Here is a 25,057-nt window from a genome sequence, read left to right as displayed (position 1 = left end):
CCAAACGGATCTTTAAAAACGTTTGTCCTAACTACTGAAGCAATGTGTCCCCGAAACGTTAAGGAAGAGTCCGATAACACTCGCAAACTTTTTAATCTCCTGCTGTATCAGAATCAATACCCCAACATACACCAAATTCAGAGGGGCATCCAGAGTTCCAGAAGATAACCACTTTTCATCACAGAAATATTTAAACGAATTGATTATTTTCATATGGTGTAACCATTTTTGATAGTAAGTATGAGTGTGTATCTTAAATATAATTGTCAGGTATATAAATTTAAGGTTTAGATTAGATTAGATTAGATTAACAGGGAAAGCCAAATTGCAGCTATTTTAGTAACCAATGTGCTAAAAAATAGCACAGGCTCCTTTTTTAGCACAGCTTAGTAAAATGACCTCTAATTTCTGATTCTTCACTAATGTGGTTCAGTATACGAGGGGGTGCTGAAAAGTTCTCAGCCCAACCAAGAAGAGAATGACATGGATATTGTACAATGTCAAAAACCATACAATTTTGTTTCTGCAAATTGGCACTTAACAAAATAAGATTACACTCTTTTTGGCTACAGTGGCAAAATAACTCCAAATTTAGGAAGCTGGTTGGTTGGGCTGAGAACTTTTCAGCACCCCCTTGTACATGCAGTGATCTGATTACATTAACACAAAGCAAATCTGTTTCATCCCAAGTAAACTGATTAATCACATCTTACAATTTCAGCTTTTATTTACAGCTTTTCAAGTTTTTACCATTATCCTAAAAGGAGCATTATAGTATCCACATGGTTTGGCCTGTGACTTCACGTTCCTGACTCATTAACATTTGGAAGACACAGTCGATCGTACGCTATCCATGGTGTATTAACTTATGGTGAACGTATAGCATGGATGAACAGTATCATAAGTAGCTCTGTGAAAGGGACCCCAGGCAGAAATAACATTGAATCAGAGAACTGCAATTGTTAAGTCATTTATTATAAGAACAAGAGATTTGCCATTCACTGAGGTTTTATAAGTCTCTAGAGATTGCTTTCTAATTGCAATGCATTAAGCCTAAATGGCACGAGACCACAGCTTCAAGATGGATGCAATATGTTTTTGAAGGCTCTGTTGCTGAACAACCAGAGAAATACTATTTATTCTTTCTCTGTTGGAGTTTTGGAAATAATTTCAAGCATTACAGAACAGGAAAATAAATGAAATTTATTCCTGCAGAGAATGTTGGAGAGAAAAAAAGAATAAAGGACCAGACAGAGGTAGAAAGGAAATAGGGTATCTGGGATACCACATTTGTCTTTGAAAGTACAGTAGGATACTGATTATCCAAACTCCAATTATCTGGATGTCCAATTATTCGGACTGCTTCATTTCTTTATTTTTTAAATTTTTGTATCGTAATCTCTGTATCATAGTTATCACATGTCTGAAACAGTAAAAAATGTTAACACCACAGTTTGATATTTTTTCACATTTATTATTAAAAACAAAATATGTGCTGTTTTCAAAAGGAATATCCAGTCATCTGGATTTTCCATTATCTGGACTGCTCTCCACCGAGGTTAGTCCGCATAATTGGCTTCCTACTGTACTTACTTAAGCACGTGCTGTAGGGATCCACTGTACAGAATACATTAAGCCATGGTTGAAATCATGCTTCTTCCACTCTGGGGTCCTTTTACTATGCTATGGTAAAAATAGGCCTTAGAGCTCCCTTATGCTGCACGCTGAGGCCATTTTTAGCAAGGCCATAAAAATGGCTTTTTCTCTATTTCTTGCAACAATGTGGAAAAACACTTGAATTCGACATCTCTAAACTATACTAAAGGTGAATCCAACTCGCACAAAATAAAACACACTAATGGTGCTTACTAAAGACAAAATGCAGGAAAAACCTCAAACACTCTTCTCTACCAGTGGCCTAGCAAGGTTGAGAGACATCCGGAGCGGTTGAGACCCTCCCCCACCTTCATCTCTGCTTCACATCTGCTCCTTCCCTGATCCCGCCTGCCATGCATGCCCCCCTTCCCTTCCCTTCTATCTCTAGTTCAAGTTGCTTGCGGCTGTTGACAACATGCTCTTTGTGACCCCGTCGGCTCTCCCTTTAATGTCACTTCCTATGCATGGAACCCAGAAGTAATGCCAGCGGGAGAGCCGAAGGGGTTGTGAAGAACATGTTGACCGCCACAAATAACTTCAGATAGAGGTATGGGGAAGGGGAGCATGTGTGTGGTGGAAAGGAGGAGGGGGTGCTGGCACCCCCACTAACATGGCACCCAGGGTGGACTGCCCCCCGTTCCCCCCCCCCCTTACTACGCCACTGTTCTCTATGATTCTCTTCTGGGTGGATTCCTTCCCCTCCCCTCCCTGAACAAATAGTCAGTCAGCTTCAGATCATTTCATTCCAGCCTAAAATCATAGGCCTGAAGAGCCAGATATTACAGGTACACAGTCCTTTATCTGCTATTCTAAAAACTGAAAATCTCAAAAAAACTATTATTTTGTACAAAAAAGCATACTTTTAGCATCAAAAGTGGAACCTGGCCCCCAAATCACTTTAAAGACTTCACTGTGCCTTCACACTATGCTAATAGTAGCTCAGGTTTGTTTTTGTTTTTTTTCATTTTACCTCACATTGAGATGCTGCCAGTGGCCGCAGCAATTCATATATGTTGCCTGCTGCGTTTTAAATTCTATGCGATAAGCAATAGGCAGCCAATGAAGATCACGCAAGATAGGTGTAATGTGGTCAAACTTGGATGCTCCCACAATCACATGAGCTACTGCATTTTGAGCCAACTGTAATGTTTGAATCATGTACTTTGGTAGGCCCAAATAAAGAGAGTTACAGTAATCAAACATACTGTAGGTATTAACATTGCCCCAATAACCGTTTGAAAATTCTCCACTGACAGAAAATCTCTTAACCTTCATAGCAAAGTATAAAAAAGACCTTGGAAATTACCATCTTGATTTTTGGCTTAAAAGATAGCATCAAATCCAATTACACTGACTTGACACTGGAATCACTGTATTATCCAGCATAATCTCTGATGGAAATAAATGCAGATGCCTTCCACGACCAATACACATAATTTTGGTCTTTCCGATATTTAGTTTCAATTTACATTACATTAGTGATTTCTATTCCGTCAATACGTTGTGGTTCAAGGCGGATTACAAAAGAAGTTATCTGCCATTTCCAGAGGATTTGAAGTGAAGAGCGAGTTGTTTCAGAGAATTGGGAAGAGTCATGCGGTGTTTGTCTTCAAGGATTTCTTGAATAGCATGGTTTTTATTTCTTTTCTGAACGATTTGTAGTCTGGGGTCGTTAAAGGTAAATTGGAGAGTTGGTGGTCCAGTTTTGCTGCTTGTGTGGCTAGAAGGCATCGTACAATTTTTTTTCGTTTGATGTCTCTGATTGGGGGATGCATGAACGGTTTGTGGGTTCTCCTATGTCTGGTTAAGGTAGTTTGGATTAAGCGATTGTTAAGGTAGGCTGGGCTGTCTCCATTTATGGTTTTAAATAGTAGGCAGTAGAATTTGAATTGTACTCTTCCTTGTATTGGGAGCCAGTGTGAGTCGAGGTATGCCGCCGTGATGTGGTCATGCTTCCTCAGTGAAGAGATAAGTCTTAGCGCTGTGTTTTGAACTGTTTGTAGTTGTTTTATCATGGTTGCAGGGCAGGGGAGATAGAGTATGTTGCAGTAGTCTAGAAGACCTAGGACTAGGGACTGGACCAAGAGCTGGAATTGTATTCTGTCAAAGAATTTTTGAACTTGCCTCAAATTTCTCATGACCACGAATGATTTTTTGTATTGTTTTGTTGATTTGTGGTTGCATAGTACAGCATCTGTCTATCGTCATTCCTAGAAGTTTTAGAGTGGGTTGTAAGGGATATGTGATTATGTTTATTACTAGATTTGTTCTGGTTGGGGTTTTATTATTTTTGAGGAGAATGAATTTTGTCTTGTCTGGGTTCAGTTTCAGTTTTGTGATTTTTCATCCATGTTGCTACTGCTTCAAGTGTCCTGTGTAGTGTGTCTGTCATGGAGGACGTTGGTTGATCAAAAGGAAGAAGAATGGTGATATCGTCTGCATAGCTATAGAAGGTTAATCCTAAATTGTCCAGGCAGATGCCGAGGGATGCGATGTAGAGATTGAAGAAAGTTGGGGATAGTGGAGATCCTTGGGGTACACCGCAGGGGTTGGACCATGGTTCTGAATTTTCTTTGTTCAACTTTACTCTGTAAGTTCTGAATTGTAGGAATCCTTGAAACCATGTGTGTATCTTGTCTGCGATTCCTATTGTTTCTAGTATTTGTAGTAGAATGTTGTGGTCCACCAGGTCAAATGCTGCGGTGAGATCCAGTTCTATAATCAGCATTTTTCTACCTGTGCTGAGGTGTTGTCTAGCTGTGTCTATGAGGGAACCCAGAAGTGTCTCTGTGCTGTAGTTGGTTCTGAAACAAGATTGTGTGGGGTGGAGTATGTTGTGGTCTTCTAGGTAGTTGGTGAAGAGTTTGGCTACCAGGCCTTCCATTAGTTTGACATAGAATGGTATTGAGGCTATGGGTCTGTAGTTGGATGGTTGATCCTTTGCTCCTTTAGGGTCTCTTAGGATCGGGGTGATGACAATTTCGCTGAGGACTTGCGGGAAAAGGCCATCTGGGAACATGATTTGTATCCATTGTAAGGAGAGCGCGGAATTTGGTACTGAAAGATTTTAATAGGTATGGAGGACAGTGGTTGAGGTTGTAGGCTGTGTTGCTGTATTTTTTGTAGAGTTTGTTAAGATCGGACCATTGTATAGTAGGGAAGTGGGACCAAGTTCTGTCTGCCGCAGCTGATTCTTTTTCTGTGGGGGGCATTGTGATCTAGGTGGGTTGGGGTTCCAGTGAGGGTAGTCCTGGCAGTTGTCATTTTGCTTTTAAAGTATTCAGCTAGAAGGGTGGCTGAGGGGGGAGAGGAGTCATTATTGGCCAGGTAGGGTTTGGTGTCTGTGAGTTCCTGTAAATTTTCTTCACACTTCTACCTCTAACCCTCTGTTGTAGTTCCTTCCAATTTCTCCTACTGTAAACCGCGTCGAGCTCTACGAACGTGGAGATGATACGGTATACAAACCTAAGGATTAGATTAGATTAGATTAGTTAGGGGGGAAGGAATCTGCTGGCTAGGGTGGTGAGCAGTGGGCAGAGGGGAGTAGGGTTATGAACTGAGACTAAATCAAAAACCTGGGTTTTCAGTCTGCTTTTAAACAAGGGAAGAGACATGACGGATGAACTCAGATAGTTTTATTCCAGGCATACGGAGCAGCTAGATGAAAGGAACGAAGTCTGGAATTGGCAGGGGGTTCCGGGGCCTGTGCCTCAGAAGGAGGGCTTGGGCTTCCTCCTGCCGGTATTGTTGGGAGGGTTGGGATGCCATCAGGAGAGACTGGGCATCTCTCCTGCTGTGGTTTGCAGCAGTTTGGGGGTGGGGGATCGCGATCACGGCAGGAGAGATTAAGCATCTCTCCTGCTATAATCATTGCGAGGGGGGGGGGGATTCTGTAACCAGTGTTTTTGACAGACGCCAGTTACAGAATCCAGTTTTTAGGCGAAGGACTGGCCCCTCTTTCACCTAAAAGGTAATGCTTTGGGAGTTTAGGACTTGGGCACTTTTTGGGTTGATAATGTGTTTTAAAGTTAGACGTAGTAGTGGTCTGGGCAATTAAACTGCTGAATGTAGAGGTAGGCCATGCTAAAAAAAACCCCTCATTTTGGATGTTTTTTTTGAGAATGGACATTTTCCCTGCTGCTACTTTCAGCGTTTAGGGGCTTAGGCCAAAAGGGGACTTAAAATTTTTTTTTTTTTTAAATGATGCCCCTCTAAGTGTATTAGGCTCTGATTAAATTGCTCCACTAATCCATCAGTCTATGGATGGTATGCTGCAGTTTATGGATTTATTTATTTAATTCAATTTCTATCCCATCCTCCTGGAAGCTCAGAACGGGTTACAAGCCAACATACACAGTATGTTACATTGGACAGTATGTTTGCCAATACAATACAATGCAATGCCATAAAATACAGTATCATAATGACAAGGCTGGACAGTACAGTAACTTAAGGACAGCTTGGGTGAGGACATTCATAGGAAATTTCTGGGGATGTAATACAGTAGATTGGACCAGAGGTTCACCAACTAGTGGTTGTTGGTTGGAGAGAGTTGAAGAGTAAGGTCTTCACAGCTCTTTGGAAGGTCATTAATGAGTTCTGTGATCTGATTTGTGGGGGGAGTTGATTCCAAAGCAGTGAGATGAAGTGGCTATAGGAGCATTTGCGGGTGGCTTCCATCAGGAGAGACCTTCCTGGGGGGAGGGGGAGATGCACAGTCATCTCTCTGCTCTAGAGCGGAGGGGCCAGGTAGGGGTGTATAGGTGTAGCTTGGAACTTGTGTAGGCTGGGGTGGTGGTGTGGAATCTTTTATGCGCTATTACAAGAGCCTTGACTATGCAGTGTTTGTTGATTGGTAGCCAATGCTCTGTGCGGAGGGCTGGGGAGATGGGGTTGTGATAATTGAGGTTGTATAGGAGGCAGATTGCTGTGTTTTGGACTCGCTGGAGGTGTTGGCTACTCCATTAAAGATGGAGTTGCAGTAATCCATCTTGGAGAGAACCCAGGCGTAGAGGAGTTGAGTTAGGTCTAGTTTGGAGATATAGATGTCTAATACTGAACATCTCCCAAACTTTTCTTAACATGCTGGACATGAAATTGTCCCTCTGTCAGTTGATAACTCCCTTAGCCAATAGTTCACACTATCACATTTCCTGAGGTTCTCCGAAGGGGATTCTTGTTGCATAGTCGACTATCACTAGTATACAGTATATTGGTGACTTGATGCACTGCAATCTAGTGGCCCAATAATGTCCACAGCTACTACTTCAGGGGGACAAAAGAGGGAGCTGCTGGGATATCTTTTGGCATTCCAGGCATGACCAGTAGTAATTCCTGACTACCTGATTAGACCTGAGTCTGTATAATTTGGTCCTAAGTCCTTTGTTCCCCTAAATGGCCAGGAAAGAACAATGGTTTATTTACAACTGCCAAACAATAGAACCAAGGAGTCTAAATAAGGAGGTGGAGTGGTTTAATCTATATGTTGATTCAAGACATGTCACAATAAGTATGCGACTTCACATTCCTGAGTGTAAAAGAAGCTTGGCTGTACCACAATTTTATGAGGCAGTCTTCAACCTATCTGTAAGTCTTTAATTTTAATTTATTTAAGTTAAAATCGATTGTTTTCAAAATATTACCTTATGTTGTTTATATATCCTAGTATAATTTTTATAATTTTTTACATGGAAAATATCCTTCACATATGGAAAATGTTTGATAAAAGCTTCCAAAGCATCATTCTTCAATGCTAGGTCCATAAGCCAATGGTGACCTCTGTCAACCATCTCCCCCACCCCTCCCTGTAGGCAGTCAGCTGGCACCAGCATCTCTTCTCTCCACTCCTCTTCCCTTCCAGCACCTCTCACTGATGGCTCAAGGCCCTATCTAGAGGACCTTTGCGCATGCGCTGATGTTGATGTGATATCACACATGCAAGAGAAATAATCGCGTTGACATCCGCATACGCCCAGATGCCTCGAGCTATGTTTAGTGTGCCGTTGCTTTGCAATATATGCAAGACACTGAGTTAGTCCAATAAAAAAGGGATTCATTTTTTTTTTCCTTTATGTTTTTGTTGTATTTCTACATATTATCTTGAAGAGTGGACTAACACAGCCACCACACCATTTCACTCATATTTCAGGAGAACACATTGCCAGATTGGATTAGAGACATTGATTAGATGAAAAGGGTTGTCTTCAGTATATTTCTCAATTAGCTCAATTCACAATAATAATTTATTGTATTATATGAAAAGTACCTTGAATTGTATTTATGGGGAATTTTGAAATGTGTATGATGTGGAGATGATTGAGTATATATGTCACAAATGGATAGTGGAGGATTTTTTTATGCCAATGACTGAGTGTGAGTCAGATCTTGATTTGTATAGGGCTGTTCTTGAAACAGGCTTTTTTCTCCACTATGGTGTGTGTGAAATATGTGAGCAGCTCTGTATGTAGAATATTGATTAAGTGTGTGCAGTGGCGTAGTAAGGGTGAGCGGCATCCAGGGCGGTGGCATCACCTCCCCTGCCCCCCCCCCATCGCACAAGCGCCCCCTTCCCTTTTTCCGTATCTTTTTAACTTCTCCAACATGAGCAGCTTGCCACGTCGGTGTCCGCTTGCCCTTTGACGTCACTTCCTAGGCATGGGTCCTGGAAATGGCATCAGAGAGAGCGCCGATGCTGACGCAGGTAACAACCTCACACCGGAGAAGTAAAAAAGGTATGGGGGAAGGCAAGGGGCACACGTGCAGCAAGGAGAGGAACGGGGGGTGGGGGGGCAGATAGGAGGAGTGGTGCCACACCCTTAGGAAGACCGCGCCCCACACCTCTCTTACTACGCTACTGAGTGTGTAAGTTGGTGGCATGGCCCTTTCTGAGAAGCCATTTGTTGACTCTCCTTCAGCAATTATGAACCCAAAGAAGTTAAAAAAAACAAACAAAATAAAATTTACAGCTCTGAATACATGATATCGCAGACATTTTTTTTAAGAAATCTTAAGAAATAAGGTTTCATGTGTAGTCTAATGGAAAGATCTACTACTTGATTGTCTTCACTTTAAGTGTTTGTCTATCATTGACAAACTTCTTTAAAATTGTTTTCGCTTTATTGTAGTTTGGTAATATTCTCCTGTTCCTTGGCTAAAATGGAGTGGTTCAAACTGGCTTGTACAAGGGTTCTGATATCGAGAGATTTTCTCCATTTTTAATCTGCTATATGCCCTCTAATCCAGTTATTGTTGCAACATTTCTCACTGGGCTGCGCTGGATCCCTGTAAACCCGATACCCTAGAGAATGAAACAGGGACAAATTTTTCCCCGTCCCCACAGGAACTCATTTTTCCATCCCATCCCAGTGAGTTCTTTTCCTGACCCTGTTCCATTCGCACAAGCCTCAAACACTTTGAAATCATAAGTGTTTGAGGCTTGTGCGGTTAAGGCAGAGCTTGTAGAAATTGGGCAGAGACAAGGACAGTGACAAAACTCTCGGAGATGGGACGGGGAAATTGAGTTCCTGAGGGGATGGGGACAAATATGTCCTCATGTCATTAGCAGTAGATTTGATTAGCTGAGACAACTCTTTGTCCTGTCCTTCTGTCTCCACCATCAAACTGGGTTGCTATGAGTGCTTTTTTTTTTTTTTTTTTGTCTTTTAACTCTATCCTAGTTTAATTGTTAAGGCCTTGTACAAAGCATTTCTGCTTCCTGAGATTCATGTCCCTGGTGTACCAGCTGCTTTCCTCTTTAATAAAGCAAAAGTTCAGAGCTACTACCATGGGATATTGTGATTATCCCATTATTGTGCTAATTATAGGGGGAAAAATTAAAGCAGAAAAAAAATTACTGAAATCTGTTGCGGGTGGTTGTCTTTTTCTTTCTCCGTGACTGTAAATTCTAAACTAATTGGAATATTTTAATTGCTAATTACTTTATGGAGGTCATTTTGGCTATGCAGTTCACAGTATTCTAAATGTGACTGTAACAAACATAATTAGGTCACCTATGGTACAGCCACAAAACAATAAAACTAAAATCCCAAGTGTCTTAAGTTATGGAACTGATCCGTGTCTAAGCTTGGGGGTTAAGTTTGTAAATTTAACTAGAATCTTTAGTTTTCTCTACGAGAGGCCACTGAAAAGTTCTCAGCCCAACCAACAAAATTGGGGCACTCTTCATCGAGGGCTATACACTTAGTTCAATGATTTTCCACTTGTTTTCATTCTGTCAGAAAAATACAGAATGACAAAAGTGGAAAATCGCTGGACTAAGTTTGTAACCCTCAATGGAGACTGCCTCAACTTTGTTGGTTGGGCTGAGAACTTTCCAGCGGCCCCTCGTATGTTAACCCTGTGTGCTTCACCCAGCAGTTAAATGTTCATAATTATGGTCTGCCACAGGAGTTATAGAATGTGTAAGAGGGGGGAGGGGGGTTGAAAAGTTCTGAGCCCAACCAATCAACTTCCTAAATTCTGAGCGTTATTTTGCCACTGTAGCTGAAAAGAGTGTTATCTTATATCAGGGGTGCCCACACTTTTTGGGCTTGTGAGCTACTTTTAAAATGACCAAGTCAAAATGATCTACCAACAATAACATTTTTTAAAAACCACAAAGCACACTGTACGCATAGAAAATGTTCCTATTCCGGGATTTTTTTCAAAGAGGTCAAAGCAGATGACTCTATGCACTGTCACCTCAGTAACAACCACACAAAAATAGACAAATACCCCCTCCCTTTTTACTAAACCATGATAGCAGTTTTTAGCACAGGGAGCTGCGCTGAATGCCCAGCGCTGCTCTCGACACTCATAGGCTACCTGCGCTAAAAACCTCTATTGCGGTTTAGTAAAAGGGGACCTTAGTGTAAAATATAGACAGCAGATATAAATTCAGACACATTTTGATCACTAAATTTAAAATAAAATCATTTTTTCTACTTTTGTTGTCTGGTGATTTCATGAGTCTCTGGTTGCACTTTCTTCTTCTGACTGTGCATCCAATCTTTCTTCCCTTCTTTCAGCCTGTATGCTTCCTCTACTCCAGACCTCATTCCCTCCCCAACTTTTTCTTCCTCTCTCCCTGCCTCCCTTTCTTTTTTTCTCTCTTCATGCCCCCTTTCTTTTTTTCTGTTTCTCTTCTTTCCTTCTGTCTCCCTTCTCTCCCCCAAGCCACTGCCACTGCCGCTGCCATCGGGGAACAGGCCCCCCAAGCCGCCACCGCAATCCAATAACAGGCCCCAAAGCTGCCGCTGCCGCCCCAAGATCTCCCTGCTTCCCTGCATCGTGCCGACCAGCATTCCTCTCCCCGACGTCAATTCGGAGAGGAAGTTCCGGCCCAGCCAGGCAGTGATTGGCTGGCCAGAACTCTTCGGTAGAATTGACTTTGGGGAGAGGAAGGCTGATCGGCCCGGTAGATCGCCAAGACAATGTGAGTCTATCCCGGGCTCCACGATCGACTCACTTTGCCTTGGCGATCTACCGGTCGATCGCGATCGACCTATTGGGCACCCCTGTCTTATATCATTAAGCACCAATTTGCAGAAACGAAATTCTATGTTTTGACATTTTTTCAGATCATTGATAACCATATCCATGTCATTCTCTTCTTGGTTGGGCCAAGAACCTTTCAGCACCCCGTTGTACTCTAGTCTGCCCAATAGGCACATTCATTATACAGTATATTCATGGTTAAATTGTCTCTTCTTTAATATTTCCGGGCAATAGACCATAGAAGTCCACTCAGTACTGTTTTTAGGTTCACTCTGCCGGAGTTGCTATTGAAGCCCTCTCTAGCCTATCCTAACCATCCTGTCACTGGAGCTTCTATCAAAGCCCTCCCCAACTCATCCTAAACCAAATCACCAAATATGAGACACAAACTGTGCAGGATTGCCCAGTACCTTCCTTCATTTGTTTTATACCATTCATCACACACTTTTTTGATTTCTATCACCATTTTCATCTCCACCACACATTCCAGTCATCTACCACCCTAACACTACTCCTAAGTCAGCCAGCCCACAGTCTCAAGTCATGTCCTCTAGTTTTACCATTTTCCTTTCTCTGGAAAATATATTTTTCTATATTAAAACCTTTCAAGTATTTAAACGTCTGTATCGTATCTTTCTTGTCTCTCCTCTCCTCTAGAGTATACATATTCAGGTCTTCTAGTCTCTTCTCATATACATTTTGACACAAGCCCAATACAATTTTCATCGCCGCCTTGTGGACTGCTTCAAGTCTTTTTGCATCCTTAGCCTGATATGGCCTCCAAAACTGGACACAGTATTCCAGGTGGGGCCTCACCAATGACCTGTACAGGGGAATCAATACCACCTTTCTTCTGCTAGTTATGTCTCTTTCTATACAGTCCAGCATCCTTCTGGCTACAGTTTGAAAATTGATTTTTATAATAAACAGGGTCCAAATCCCAGATCAGAAAAAGAGCAAATACAAATGGCAAAGATGGAAAGAACAGCAATGGTAAGAGCATAGGAGGGGAAAATAAAGGTGATAAGGTACCGAGAAAGAAGATGGGGGAGGGTATGAGGGAAAGCTGCAAAAGGCAATAGAGAAAAAGATGGAAGAGGAGAGTGAGACACTGATGGATGGGGTGGCTAAGCACCACAGCTAGGAAAACTAAAGAGCCTTAGTAAACTACTCTGGCCCTATAAATGCCCCAACAAAAGTTCAAAATGAACCATATATTCCCTCAATTCCTTCAATTCCACCTATTATTCCACTTTTGTAACAAAGTACATCAACTTCAGCTGGATTGTCAGAATGCCAGCAAAGTAGTATAACTTCAGCTGGCTGGAATCATCATAGATCCATACGCTGGAGTGAATAACACATTTACTTTTTTAAAAAAATATATTTTTTAAGCACATCATTGTGTTTAACTTTTTGTTGAAAATTTTCTTAATTTTTAAACAGTTTCTTATGCTGAGTAAAACATAATAGCATTTAGCTTATTGAATGTAACGGCACCCCATCCGACGATCATCCGTTTCAAAACTTCTTCGGGGCTGAGGTGTATCATAGATTGATAACACGCTGCAAATCAAATAAATGGAAGTTACCAAACTTCTCAAAGTTTCAATAGAACAACAAATAGATAAATAGATGGATGGAGCAACATCAGAAGGTTGGCTCTGCCCAATTGCATGATGTTCTACTGAAACTTTTAGAAACTAGGTAACTTCCATTTATTTGATTTGCAACGCATTATCTGGATTTTTGTGACTCCTGTTGCTAAAAAGAAGTGTTAAGTACTGGGAAATAGAGTATTCCTGAAATACCTAAGTATTAAGTTAGGCACCACTAAGCACAATTCTCAAATCTAATTGACGTGCAATAAGCACCTAATTTTAGGTGCCTTTTTTAGGTGCCAATTATGGAATCTGGCCCCAAATGCCTAGTGGTAGTGGCTGTAATCCTCTGCACTTATGGATTTCAAGTGATTCTATATCTGGACAATTGGCTGATCAAGGCTTCTACACCCCAACAGATTTGCCATGCCATGAATGCAACAATTCAATTCTTGGAGTTCCTAGGGTTTGCAGTCAGCTACAAGAAATCTCAACTACAACCCACTCAGACCCTGAAATTTATTGGAGCCCACTCAGACATGACTCAGATTTGTGCCTTCCTATCTCACCAAAGACTCAGTATCCTGCTTCAGCTATGCCAAGTGACCTTTTCGCACCACCACATAACACGTCAAATGCTTCAAATCCATGACCTCTATGGTGCATGTGGTCCATTCGCTGATCTACATCTTAGAGAATTTCAATGGGCACTTTCAGACCAATGGTCTCAAGCAACTGGGCTCCTATCCCAACCCCTGGGAATTAGCATTAATTGTTATTCTATAAAAGGTGCTTGGCACAGAGCACCCATTATATAATACAGTTTCAAAATGGATTTTTCTGGCACTGAGCTTTTGGCACCATTTACTATGTCTATGAATCAACACTTATGTGTATTATCTGAAACATGTTTCGCTTGTAAGCTTTCTCAAAGTGAAGTCCCTCTGCTTCTAGTTGCCAACAACATAGACCACTTCCTCTATGAACATGAGCATACAGGTATATGTGCTAATATATAGACATGTATATTGCCAAGTTGCCTCTTGATATCATAAATGTTGGTATTTGCAAAATGGGTACTGCTGCCACATGTAGCATGTCCATTCCTGCAAGTATTTTAGAAAAAGGTCTTTCGTTGGCAGAACCTTTTGTAAAATATATTGGTGAAACAGGCCAGATGCTAAAGACTAGGATCAACTTACACAGATATCATATTAAAAATTGCAATACCAACCAGGATGTCGCTTCTTTCGGAAAGCACTTGGAAAAACTAAGCAGGCATGGCAAGTATATGCGAGTAGTCTACCAATTAGAATAGCAGATGGAGCATTAGGGAAGCAAAGGTTGAAATCCTGCTGCTCCCACTGATTCTCATTTCACCCTCCGTTCCACCTTGAACAACCTTTCACTGGCTTTTATAAAGCTGTGGTAGAGGTTTCTACCACAGACCGGCGAGGTAAACGTTCTGTCACCCATTGGAATTCTGTCAACGTTGGAGCATTTACCTTGCTGGCTCTACCACAGTTTTGTAAAAGGAGGAGCCCTTAAAATGTAAGTCCACTTCGGTATGAAAATAACTTGTACCTAACTGTAACTCACCTTGAAGTCAAATTTGGAAAAAGGAATTTTTTTTTTTTAAGGAACAAGCTCAGAAGATTTCTGAGGAAGAGGAAGGGATTGCAGAGCTGAGCAGTTGGTGTGGATTGGCAGACTGAATCTACCGTCATGTTCTGAATCGCTGCTTTTTTATTTCAAGTTCTCTTCTAGTCATGCACAATGTGGTGGATACCCATAATATACAGCGTCCTTTCTGTCAGTATCTCCCACCCAGGTAAGAAAACACCAAAAAGTTGTTATCTTCTAACCCTGGTGCAGAGGGATTCTGATCGTGCTGGAAAGTTTGGGTCGCAGGTTGGCACAATATCACAGTTCCTGCTGCTTTCATTGGCAAGATCCCATTACACAGTTCTGTCTCACAAGGTCTTTTCTTTTGCAGACTTTTGAGCATCCAAAGCATGTACGATTGAATATTATTATTACTTAGACTGAGAGTCCATTATTTTTACTTGGTACGCAGAGATCTTTTTTTTTAAATATGACTCCAAAATGAAAAATATTGAGCAGCTAAAAGATGCTATCAAACTTCCTGGAGCAGTGGTCTCAAATTCAAACCCTTTGTAGGGCCACATTTTGGATTTGTAGGTACTTCAGAAAAAATAGTTAATGTCTTATTAAAGACATGACAATTTTGCATGAGGTAAAACTCTTTATAGTTTCTAAATCTCTCCTTTTGGCTAAGTCTTAATAATATTGTAATTTATAGCTAAAGAGACATATGATCAAGAAACTGTTTTATTTTACTTTTGTGATTATGATAAACATACAGAGGGCTTCAAAATAGTACTTGGCAGGCCGCATGTGACCCCCGGGCCTTGAGTTTGAGACCACTGTCCTAGAGTATCATGACTAGCAATACCCTAGCTGGTCTTTTAGAGCTGTACCAAATATTCGTATTCAATTTGATTCAGAATAATGCCCTGAATACATTATTCTTATTCAGCTGAGTAGTAATTTAACCCCCCAAACCCTTTTTTTTACAAAACCACGCAAGAGTTTTTTAGCGCTGGCCAGTGTGCTGAATGCTCTGCGCTGCCCAACGCTCATAGGACTATTGGAGCCAGCGCAGAGCATTCAGTACGCCGGCCAGTGCTAAAAATCTCTTGCGTGGCTTTGTAAAAGGGAGATAAATTTGAATACGAATAATCTGGGGCTATAATGTGCTAAATCCTCCTGAAATGAACACTTGACCTCCTGATTTCATTTTGCTTCTTTCCTTATTTGTTATGCTAGAGCTCAATGTGCATAATTTGTATTCAGTGGCATAGTAAGGGAGGTGGGGGGTGAAGTCCACCTCGGGGGGGGGGGAAGTCCACCTCGGGCATGGTCTTCCTAAGAGCGCGGCACCCCTCCTCCACCTCTCTCCTTGCTACGCCCGCGTGACCCTTGCCTAACCCCCATACCTTTTTACTTCCCCGGTGCAGGTTGTTACCCTTGTCGGCATCATCTCTCTCTCTCTCTCTCTCACTCTCACTCTCACTCTCACTCTCATGACACTGAAGAAGTTAAAAAGGGAAGGGGCGCCGCCGCCCCGGGCGCCACTCACTCTTACTACACCACTATTCGTATTCAACTGACGAATATTTTCCATTATTCATATTCGGCCAAATAGTACAATATGCTTTTTGATACTGCTCTACTTTGAATTACTGCTGGGAAGATGGTCTTACCTACTGCCATTTCTAATGGAGCTGTGTCCATCAATATTAACATTTGAAACATTCAGTTAAGTTACTTTGAAAGCGATTTCCATCATGGCTGGTTGTTGAGGCAGGGAAGAGGGACACTTCTGGGATTGGTTGCCCACTGCCCTGCACATATCTGTAGTGAAAGGCAGACTCCTGGTGCTCCTCTTCCCAACATGAGGGTCCTCCAAGGGGGGGGTTTTCAGGGAGGTGGGAGAGATCTGCAGGTCCCCCAGAGGGAAAGAAGCATGGGAGTTTCTTTCTCCTTTTGTTCAGATTGAGATTATCAGAAGTTTCCCAAAAGCAAGCAGATAGGACTTACCGTTGGGGCTGGAGGGTGAACCCCAATCAGCTACCTGCAGGGGCTGGCTATACGCGGCAGCATGCAGGGACTCCGGGAGAGATCTCTCGGGTTGGAGGGCAAAACCCCAATCGGCTGCCTGCAGGGGCTGGCTGTACGCAGCAGTATGCAGGGACTCCGGGAGAGATTTCTCTGCCGAGCTGGGTGCAAGTGGGGGGGTAGCTGAGCCAGGACGTCCCGGTAGCTCCTTACTGGTGTAGGTTGTGGATCCCTCGCTGCTGCTGAAGATTCTCGGGCCTCACTTCTCTTCATGAAGTCTCTCAGTGCCCCCTTCCTTAGCTTGCGTGCGCGCGGAGATAGGCGGGCACAATGCAAGCAACACTGGTCCTCATGCGCTGGACCCAAGTAGCGGATGCACAGTTCATGAGGATCCAGTGTACTCATTCTTTTCCTGCATCCCGGGCATGTCTTTGATGTTTCTGGCATCTTCAAGATGGTAAGTAGAAAAGTTGTAATGGTAGAAAAAGTTGTAATGGAGAGCTGTAGAAAATCTGACCGATGGGAACAGGCGGAGACTAAAGACTGGGGATTAGGGGAAAGCAGGGGAAAATGGGTAGTGCTCGGGCATGCCCAGTGGGGCCCGGGCACTGCACGTGCTCAGAAAAAATAAATCTCTCTGAGCTATTGGAGAGCTTATCTGCAAATTGGGAGCTGTTGGGACAACACCCATATGTGGCTGACTCATCCTGCTTGTCCTAGGAGAAAGGCAGCATCTTACATACTGCAGTGAGCAGTACAACATCAATACACCCATTGTAAAACTAAACAAGCCAGACTAGTACAGATCAGTCCTGCAGTCAGTCCTAACAAAAAACCACAGAACACAAAAAACACCTTCGCCTAGTATGGAATATGTAATCACAAACTAACCCCTCCCTCTTTTACAAAACTGTAGTGTGGATTTTAGCCACTATGGTAACAGCTCTGACGCTCATAGAATTCTGAGCATCAGAACTGCTACCACCACGGCTGGCGCTAAAAAACGCTCCACAGTTTTGTAAAAGGGGGGATAAAATAGAAATACATAGATAAAAAGTTAAATTGAACCAGTAAGAAGCTGGACTCTGCATACAGTGCACCACAGAAACAGTGACACATGTCTCCTAAAGCAATAAATAAATAGAAAATTTGTTTTCTACCTTCTGTGGTTTCTGCTTTCCTCATCTTCTTGTAACTCTCTTCCTTCCATCCACTGTTTGCTGTCTCTCCTCCCATTTATGGCATCTTCTCTTCTATGCCCCTTCCAGAAACTGTATGCTTCCCCCTTCCATCTCTCCTTTCACCCCCATTGGTCTGGCATTTCTCTCCTCTCCTTCCCTCTCCCACACCTCTCCTCTGCAATCCCTTTCCCTTTTTCCCTCATTTTTCTTTTCAATTTATTTTCTGCATCTGTCTAGATTACGTTCTTACTATCCTCTCATCAATGTCCTTTTTTACTGTCTACCTAAAGCTTGCCACCTCTTTCCCTCACCCCTCCAGTGTTTCCCTAACTCAATCCTTTTCTCCCCATCATGTGCCCTCCTTTTATTTATGCCCTCCTTCCATCATGTACCCTCTTTCTCCAACCCTTCCATCTAGTACCTTCTCCTCTCTCTGTCCACTTTCATCCAGCGTCTGCTCCCCTCTTTCTCTCCTCCCATTTCCTTCCTACATTTGCTCCCTTATCTCTCCCTTCTGCACTTCCATCCAGCATAAGCTCTCCACTACCATCCAATGTCTGCCCTTTCTCTCGCCATCCACCCCTCTTCAATCAGCATCTGCCCCCTTTCTTTCCCTCCAATATCCTTCCCCCTTATGTCTCTCCCCTTTCTCTGTACATCAGTTCCATCAGCACCACCCTTCCATACCACCCTGCCCCCTTTCTTTCCCTCCACCACTCTTCCATTCCAGCATTCCTGCTCTTTTCTCTCCCTTCATGCAGCAAAGTCCCACGATGACTGTAGCTGCCGGCTGCCAGTCCACCCCACTCCGACGTACTTTCTCTGGTGCGGACTCAGCAGCCGCATGCTGGAAGGTCCCGCGATGACTCGTCTGCTGGCTCTGCTCCGGAAGAAGTAAGTTACATCGGAGAGGGTGGACCCTGCAGACGCAGGGAGTTGTGGCCAAGTCCCGCAATGACTGTGTCTGATGGGTCCACCCCCCTCTGATGTAACTTACTTCTTCCGGAGCAGAGCCAGCAGACGAATCATCACGGTACCTTTCTGCACCTCAGCGCGGCTGCCGACTCTGCTGCAGAGAAAGTAAGTCAGAGGTAACATGACCATTTATTTTTTTTCATCAAAAGGGGATATCTATTAATTGACGGTGTATCCTTTCTTTCTTTCTACACTCAGGCCCAATAATTGTCCCTTTCTTTTCCCTCCCTCCTTCCTTCCCATGTCCATGGTGCCCCCCAGTGCCTCCGTCCCATGTCCATGGTGCCCCCAGTGCCTCCGTCCCTTGTCCATAGTGCCCCCTTCCCATGTCCTTAGTGCCCCCAGTGCCCCAGTGCCTCCGTCCCGTGTCCTTAGTGCCCCCAGTGCCTCCTTCTTATGTCCCCCCACTGCCTTCCAGATTTTGTCCACTCCCAAAGCCAGCCTGCCTGCCTGCCTATCTATCTCCCTCCCTCCCTGCTGTGCTAAAGCCAGCCAGCTTGCCTGCCTACATCCTTCCCTCCCTGCCGCTGAAAAAAAAAGCACCTCTCTCCTTACTTTCCCCCGGTCCGCGCCACTGCAATCATACCTCCCCGCTGCTGAAACTAATCGCCGACAAAAAGTTTTCTTTCCGACATCAATTCTGACGTCGGAGAGAACGTTCTGGGCCAGCCAATCACTGGCCCGGAACGTCCTCATTGACGTCGGAAAGAAGACTTCTTGTCGCAGCAGCAGCGGGAAGGTAAGATTGTAGCGGCGCGGACCGGGGAAAGGAAGGGCAGGAGGACCTGGACTTGGCCGGCTGTGCATCCCCTCCCAAGCCGTGCACCCGTAGTGGATGCCCCTCAAACCCCTTGGTACGCCACTGGGTAGTTGTTTTGGGATCTTTTCCAGTGGTTTGTCAGTATCTCCTTGTGGTCCAAGGAATGAAACTTTGTTAACCTTAGCATTGACCTTCAGAATATGTTTGTAAAGCGCTGCTTGTGTGGCATTAGGCTATGTAGTGATCGAAAGAAAAAAACAGACCTTTGCACATATTTGCACTATATGGTGGGTGTATATGGAGATTCACATTTCCTGCACAGCTAAGTCTGTGTGAAGTTACCTTGTTTCTGTATTTGACATCTAGCAAGGTCTCTGTTTGGAAGGAAAGATCTAAGCTTAAAAATGAAGTTATGGTAAAAGCAGATAGCGTAGCTGGTTTTAAGAAATGTTTGGACAAATTCCTGGAGGAAAAGTCCATAGTCTGTTAAGACATGGCGGAAGCATCTGCTTGCCCTGGATCGGTAGCATGGAATGTTGCTACTATTTGGGTTTTGACCAGGTACTAGTGACCTGGATTTGCTACCATGAGAATGGGCTACTGGGCATGATGGACCATTGGTCTGACCCAGTTAGGCTATTCTTATGTTATGTTCTCATCTGTAGGGGCCTTTGTTTTCACTTCTTATTTTAATGTATTTTTTTTTCTGGGAACTTATTGGTGTTTTTTATAATGGGAACAAAAATGGAAGAGAATTAATGTGTGTAGAATGGGGGGGGGGGGGGCGTGTAATTAATTTCTTCAGCTAAATAAGTTTACTTTGGTGTTCAGATGCCAGGCCATTAAAAATGGATATACTAACAGTATAGGATCCCTAGAATAGAGGTTCCCAAACTTTTTAATGTCTCCTTTTTTTACCTATCTTCCTCTTTCTTTCACCCCTCCCAGTATCCACTTTCTTCACATGTTCTTAAGATAAGCCATGCTATGTCAAGCCAAGTTCCTTGGGCAGTCTGCATCACAAGTAGCTGGCAAATACCAGAGTAGATCATATTTTTCACAGTTGATCTGAAACAATGTGATGGCTTTTACTGGTCTTTTCATTCTATTTTTTACATGGGGGGTGTCAAAAAAATTATGGGCCCCGGGTGCCACATACCCTAGGTACGCCACTGAGTGTCATGTATAGATTTGGGACCTAACAGCTGGATTTAGTAAATGGCCCCAATGTTAGGTGCCGTTAAGATCCACGCTAAGCACTAGTTCTATAAAGGTCACAGTTGGGGTTACCAGATTTGTTTGTGCAAAAAAGAGGACACGTGGCCCAGTCCTGTTCTGCCTCTAGCCCTGCCCCATTCTACCTCCAGCCCCACCCCCTTCTGTTCCCAGCCCCACCCCCACACAAACCTCATCTCTTCTTCCCTGAGTCCAGGCCACGTCTGGAGTGCCTCTGAGCATAGGCGGAAGTGACATATCCGCATCGCATCCGCACATGCTCGGTGGCTCTCGCAATGTGGCCCTGAGCTCGAGGCCTTCCAAAACCAGGAGAAATTGTCAGGTTTTGGAAATACGTCCGAGCACCCGGACAGTCCTCTAAAAAGAGAACATGTCTGGGTTTTTCTGGACATCTAATAATCCTAATCAAAGCACAACCTAACCTTTATAGAATAATGCTTAGTGCAGATTCCCATGCCTAACTTTGAGCATGAGGACTTACACCTGCTGAAACTTGGTGTAAATACTGGCATGCAGGTAATGGCAGTTAGGTGTATAAATGGACCTATTCTATAACAAAGTGCCTAATTTTGGGACTGCACCTGACCTATGTCCCTCCCATGGCCACACCCTCTTTTGAGTTGTGTACTATGAAATTTAATGCTTAGGCAGATCTGCGTATAAGCCCTAATTAGTGCCAATTAACATCAATAACTGTTAACGGCTAATGAACTAGTTTGCTTATGGATTTGGGATCCACATCCAAATTTGGGTGACTTTTATAGAATCCATAGGCAACTCTTTAAAAGAAAAAGCGGTGTTTTCAGGAGTGACCTGTAGGAGATGAGGAAGAATGTGGGGTCTTATTTGCATAAGTCAAGTTTAGGGACTAAAAAACCAGGCCATGTGCCATAGCTTGTTGGAAAGGCCAGAAGGTTATGTTACCATATAAATTTTAATAGTCTAGATGTCCTCTTTATTGAAAAATGCCAGGACCAGCAGAGACAAGGGTAGGATCTTTTTTCAGGATAGGTTCCTCAAAATTTACATCTTATATTTTTAAGTTTAATTTTATTTCAGGAAAACTGGTATATCGGTGCTTTCCAAGATTAGTGGTGAGAAAATGGAAAATAAGGGATTTGATTGGAGATTCTCTATCCAATTGGCAGAAAATAAGGAATTTGAACTGAGGGTACCTGCCCTAAGTTTTTCATGCATCATACTATTCCTCAAAGTTACTTCTACTACAGAGTGTTGTTTATATATTTTTTAAATCAGGAGTTGTTGCATTATGGGACAGCTGCGGCATTCTAAACAGCCCCCAGGTTGTTCAGCTGGGCACATCCCTGAGTGCCTCCTGCAAAATCAACTCTACATGTCTTCTGTTGAACAGCAGCACGAGTTCTGCTGATATGATATGGAAAATGAATGGAGAGCAAATCCCAAGGGACTCAGACAGTAAAGCCAACCCCAACTTTTCAATGGTGACCATTCCCCAGGTGAACTCCACCAGGGGAAACCTGAGCTGTTATCTTTACCACAAGCAGATTCCATATTTGCTGGGCTCCGTTGCATTTCAAGCAGGAGGTTAGTACTGGCTCATCATGGACAAGCATTTTAGGTATTTCAATCAATGAACTTGTGTTTTCCCAGTAGAATGGTAGAAGAAAAGAGGAATGTTGTGAGAAATGAGAGATGTTCGAAGAGACATATTACTTGTTCTGTCATCTAAAAATTGTGGAAAACCTCTGAGTATTTTAGATGTGCAATTCACACATGGTAGAAACTGTCTTGGTTACTAGCAGTTGACACCAGCAATACACAGAATTCTAAATTTGATTAAATTTAAAAAAGATTTTCACAGGCAAAAAAAAAAAATCCTAACTCTGCTGGGATACACAGAATGGTTACCTTTCTGTCTCTGTTTCAGTTCCACCAGATGAGCTACAAATTTTACATTGCTTCACAGTCTGGACTGCTAATTTGACTTGTTACTGGGATCCCGGACAAGAAACACATATTCCAACTACTTACACTCTTCATGTGAGAGAGTGAGTACCAAGACTGTATAACAGGGAGCAAAGTAGCCCACCCTCAGTATATTTGCAGAAACATATTCAACCTCCATCTGTTCATATCCCTACCCAGGTTGCAAAGCTGAAGTAAATAGCTCAGATTCATACTCACTTGACTTGAAAAAGGGGAAAAAAACCTAGTTGCTAAAAATGATAAACCCATAATCAATAATGTAAACAGAGCAAGGAGTTTGACAAGTTGGTCTTTTAGATTCAGGTCAGGAAGGAGATCAGTAAGCCACTTCACTGGCTTGATGCCTTCCACATAAAAATGGGAGACCTTTCTAACTCAGCCTGTGATTGTATTGAAAGAAAATGCTTTATTACTAGATCTGTGAGGTGGTTTGAAAAGTTTGGTTAAAAAGCAAACTAATAACGTAGTCTCCATCAAGGGCTATACAGTTAGTCCAGCACTTTTCCAACTGGAAATTTGCTGGACTAAGTGTACAGCTCTTGATAGAGTCTACATTGTTTAACTTGCTTTTTTTCCATACCTTTCAAACCACCCTTGTACTATTGAATACGAGAGCGTTTTAAAAAGTAACAGCAAATTGAACATTTTGAGATATATAATTCAATTAGAGATACAAATTATATGTCATTTTCTACAGAATTGCCCTCCTTTTTGACACACTTATACTGTTGCACCAACTTCTTTTTTCCATTGTAAAAAAAAATTTGGTTGTGCCTTCAGCCAGGAATGCACCACGTCTATGAACTCGTCATCGCTTCCGAATCTTCTTTTTTTAAAAAAAAATTTCTTTATTGAGTTTTCAAACTTTCATTATGCAACAAATGATTCACAGATATGGATATTATAAAACAAGCACAACGAAACTTACAGACATTAATGTACAATTATATTATCCCCCTCCCTTCCCCCTGATATACAAATAAAATAAAACCTTCATGAAACTTTTCATAAAATCCCTAAAACAAATTCCAATTCCACTCCCTTCTCCCACCCCCCTGGATGTGTATGTTTACATGTCTATAGAATAAAAATCAATTATTCCTTCTTAGAAAATTTAGCCAATGGCTTCCAAATGTCCATAAAATTTTTGTTAACGTCCCTGTTGTATGGCCAAGCAACAATCCATTTTAAAGGTATAACATAGGGATTTCCACCAGAATTTAATCTATCCCAGTCATCCTCTCAAGGGTTCAAACTCATAATCAGAGGGAGCAAGAGCAAGGCTGTTTGGAAGATGCTGTAAAATCTGAAATCTCAATCCCTGAATGGTGTCAAAAGTTGCAGGAGAAGAACGCCTTTAGACAAAAGTCCTCTGCGATGGCTCTGTATTTGGGGCTACAGCTGCTCCTCCAACATTGCAATGTATTGGGCACTATTCACTGTTTAACCCTTTCCTGATAGTGCTCCAAAATCAGTCAATTCATATCCTAGAAGAGAGTGAACATGACTTTTCCAACAGAGGGTTGAGACTTAAACTTCTTGACTGGAGATGATGTATGATTCCATTGTGAAGACTGCCTCTTGCTTCCAGGCTCATAGTGATGCACCCAGGTTTAATCCCTTATAACAGTACATGACAGGAAGCCTTCTTCATCATTATACCACACCAAAAAGGCTGTGGAAGTCTGCACATGAATCATCTTGTGCTCATCAGTCAGCATCCTAGGCACCCATCGTACAAACAACTTGCGATATATGAGAACCTCCGTGACAATGATATGTGTGGATCCGATATTGACATCCAATTCCCTGGCCAGAACTTCTAAAGCAATATGCCAGTTTTCACAAATAATGGCATCAGCATGACCCAACTTCTCATCAGTGACGGCCATGCTGGGACGACCAGAGGGTTCCTCATCAGGGCCATCAGGGCCCATTTTTAAACGCATCTACCCACCTGTACATTCTTCTCTCGCCAATGCAGGCATCTCCATACTGTTGCTGCATTCTTCTATGAATTTCACGAGGTTTCACATCCTCCGACCCCAAAATCTGATGACTTCTCCTCTACCATGCAAACAGGAGAGTATGATGTAGTGGTTAGAGCTACGGCCTCAGCACCCTGAGGTTGTGGGTTCAAACCCTGAGCTACTCCTTGTGACCCTGGGCCAATCACTTAATCATCCACTGCCCCAGGTACATTAGACAGATTGTGAGCCCACTGGAACAAATAAGGAAAATGCTTGAAGTACCCGTATGTGAGTATGGTTGTAAAACTACAAAAACATGGTAAATAAGTCCCTAAGGCAGGGGTGTCAAAGTCCCTCCTCGAGAGCCGCAATCCAGTCGGGTTTTCAGAATTTCCCCAATGAATATGCATGAGATCTATTAGCATACAATGAAAGCAGTGCATGCAAATAGATCTCATGCATATTCATTGGGGAAATCCTGAAAACCTGACTGGATTGCGGCCCTCAAGGAGGGACTTTGACACCCCTGCCCTAGGGCACTGCCATTTTGTATATGGTGCCCTACCAGTTGCC

At 42.8% G+C, this 25,057-nt stretch overlaps 1 protein-coding gene across 4 annotated transcripts in view; it reads left to right on the top strand.

Moving 5' to 3' along the window:
* Positions 1 to 25,057, top strand: part of LOC117364505 (interleukin-6 receptor subunit beta-like) — a 112,350-nt gene that overhangs the window by 33,171 nt on the left and 54,122 nt on the right. For all 4 annotated transcript variants that reach the window (XR_004540265.1, XM_033953744.1, XM_033953743.1 and 1 more), the window contains exons 2-4: positions 14,393 to 14,583; positions 21,804 to 22,112; positions 22,456 to 22,576. Coding sequence is in view for 3 of the 4 variants with exons in the window: in XM_033953744.1 (XP_033809635.1) it covers positions 14,529 to 14,583; positions 21,804 to 22,112; positions 22,456 to 22,576 (485 nt within the window). In the remaining variant the exon portion in view is untranslated. The remainder of the gene's footprint in view (positions 1 to 14,392; positions 14,584 to 21,803; positions 22,113 to 22,455; positions 22,577 to 25,057) is intronic.

The sequence above is a fragment of the Geotrypetes seraphini genome, chromosome 8, assembly GCF_902459505.1.
Source record: "Geotrypetes seraphini chromosome 8, aGeoSer1.1, whole genome shotgun sequence".
NCBI classification, from domain to species: Eukaryota; Metazoa; Chordata; class Amphibia; order Gymnophiona; family Dermophiidae; genus Geotrypetes; species Geotrypetes seraphini.
Note: the sequence above shows the minus strand (reverse complement) of the source record. Positions and strands in the feature narration are given on the sequence as shown.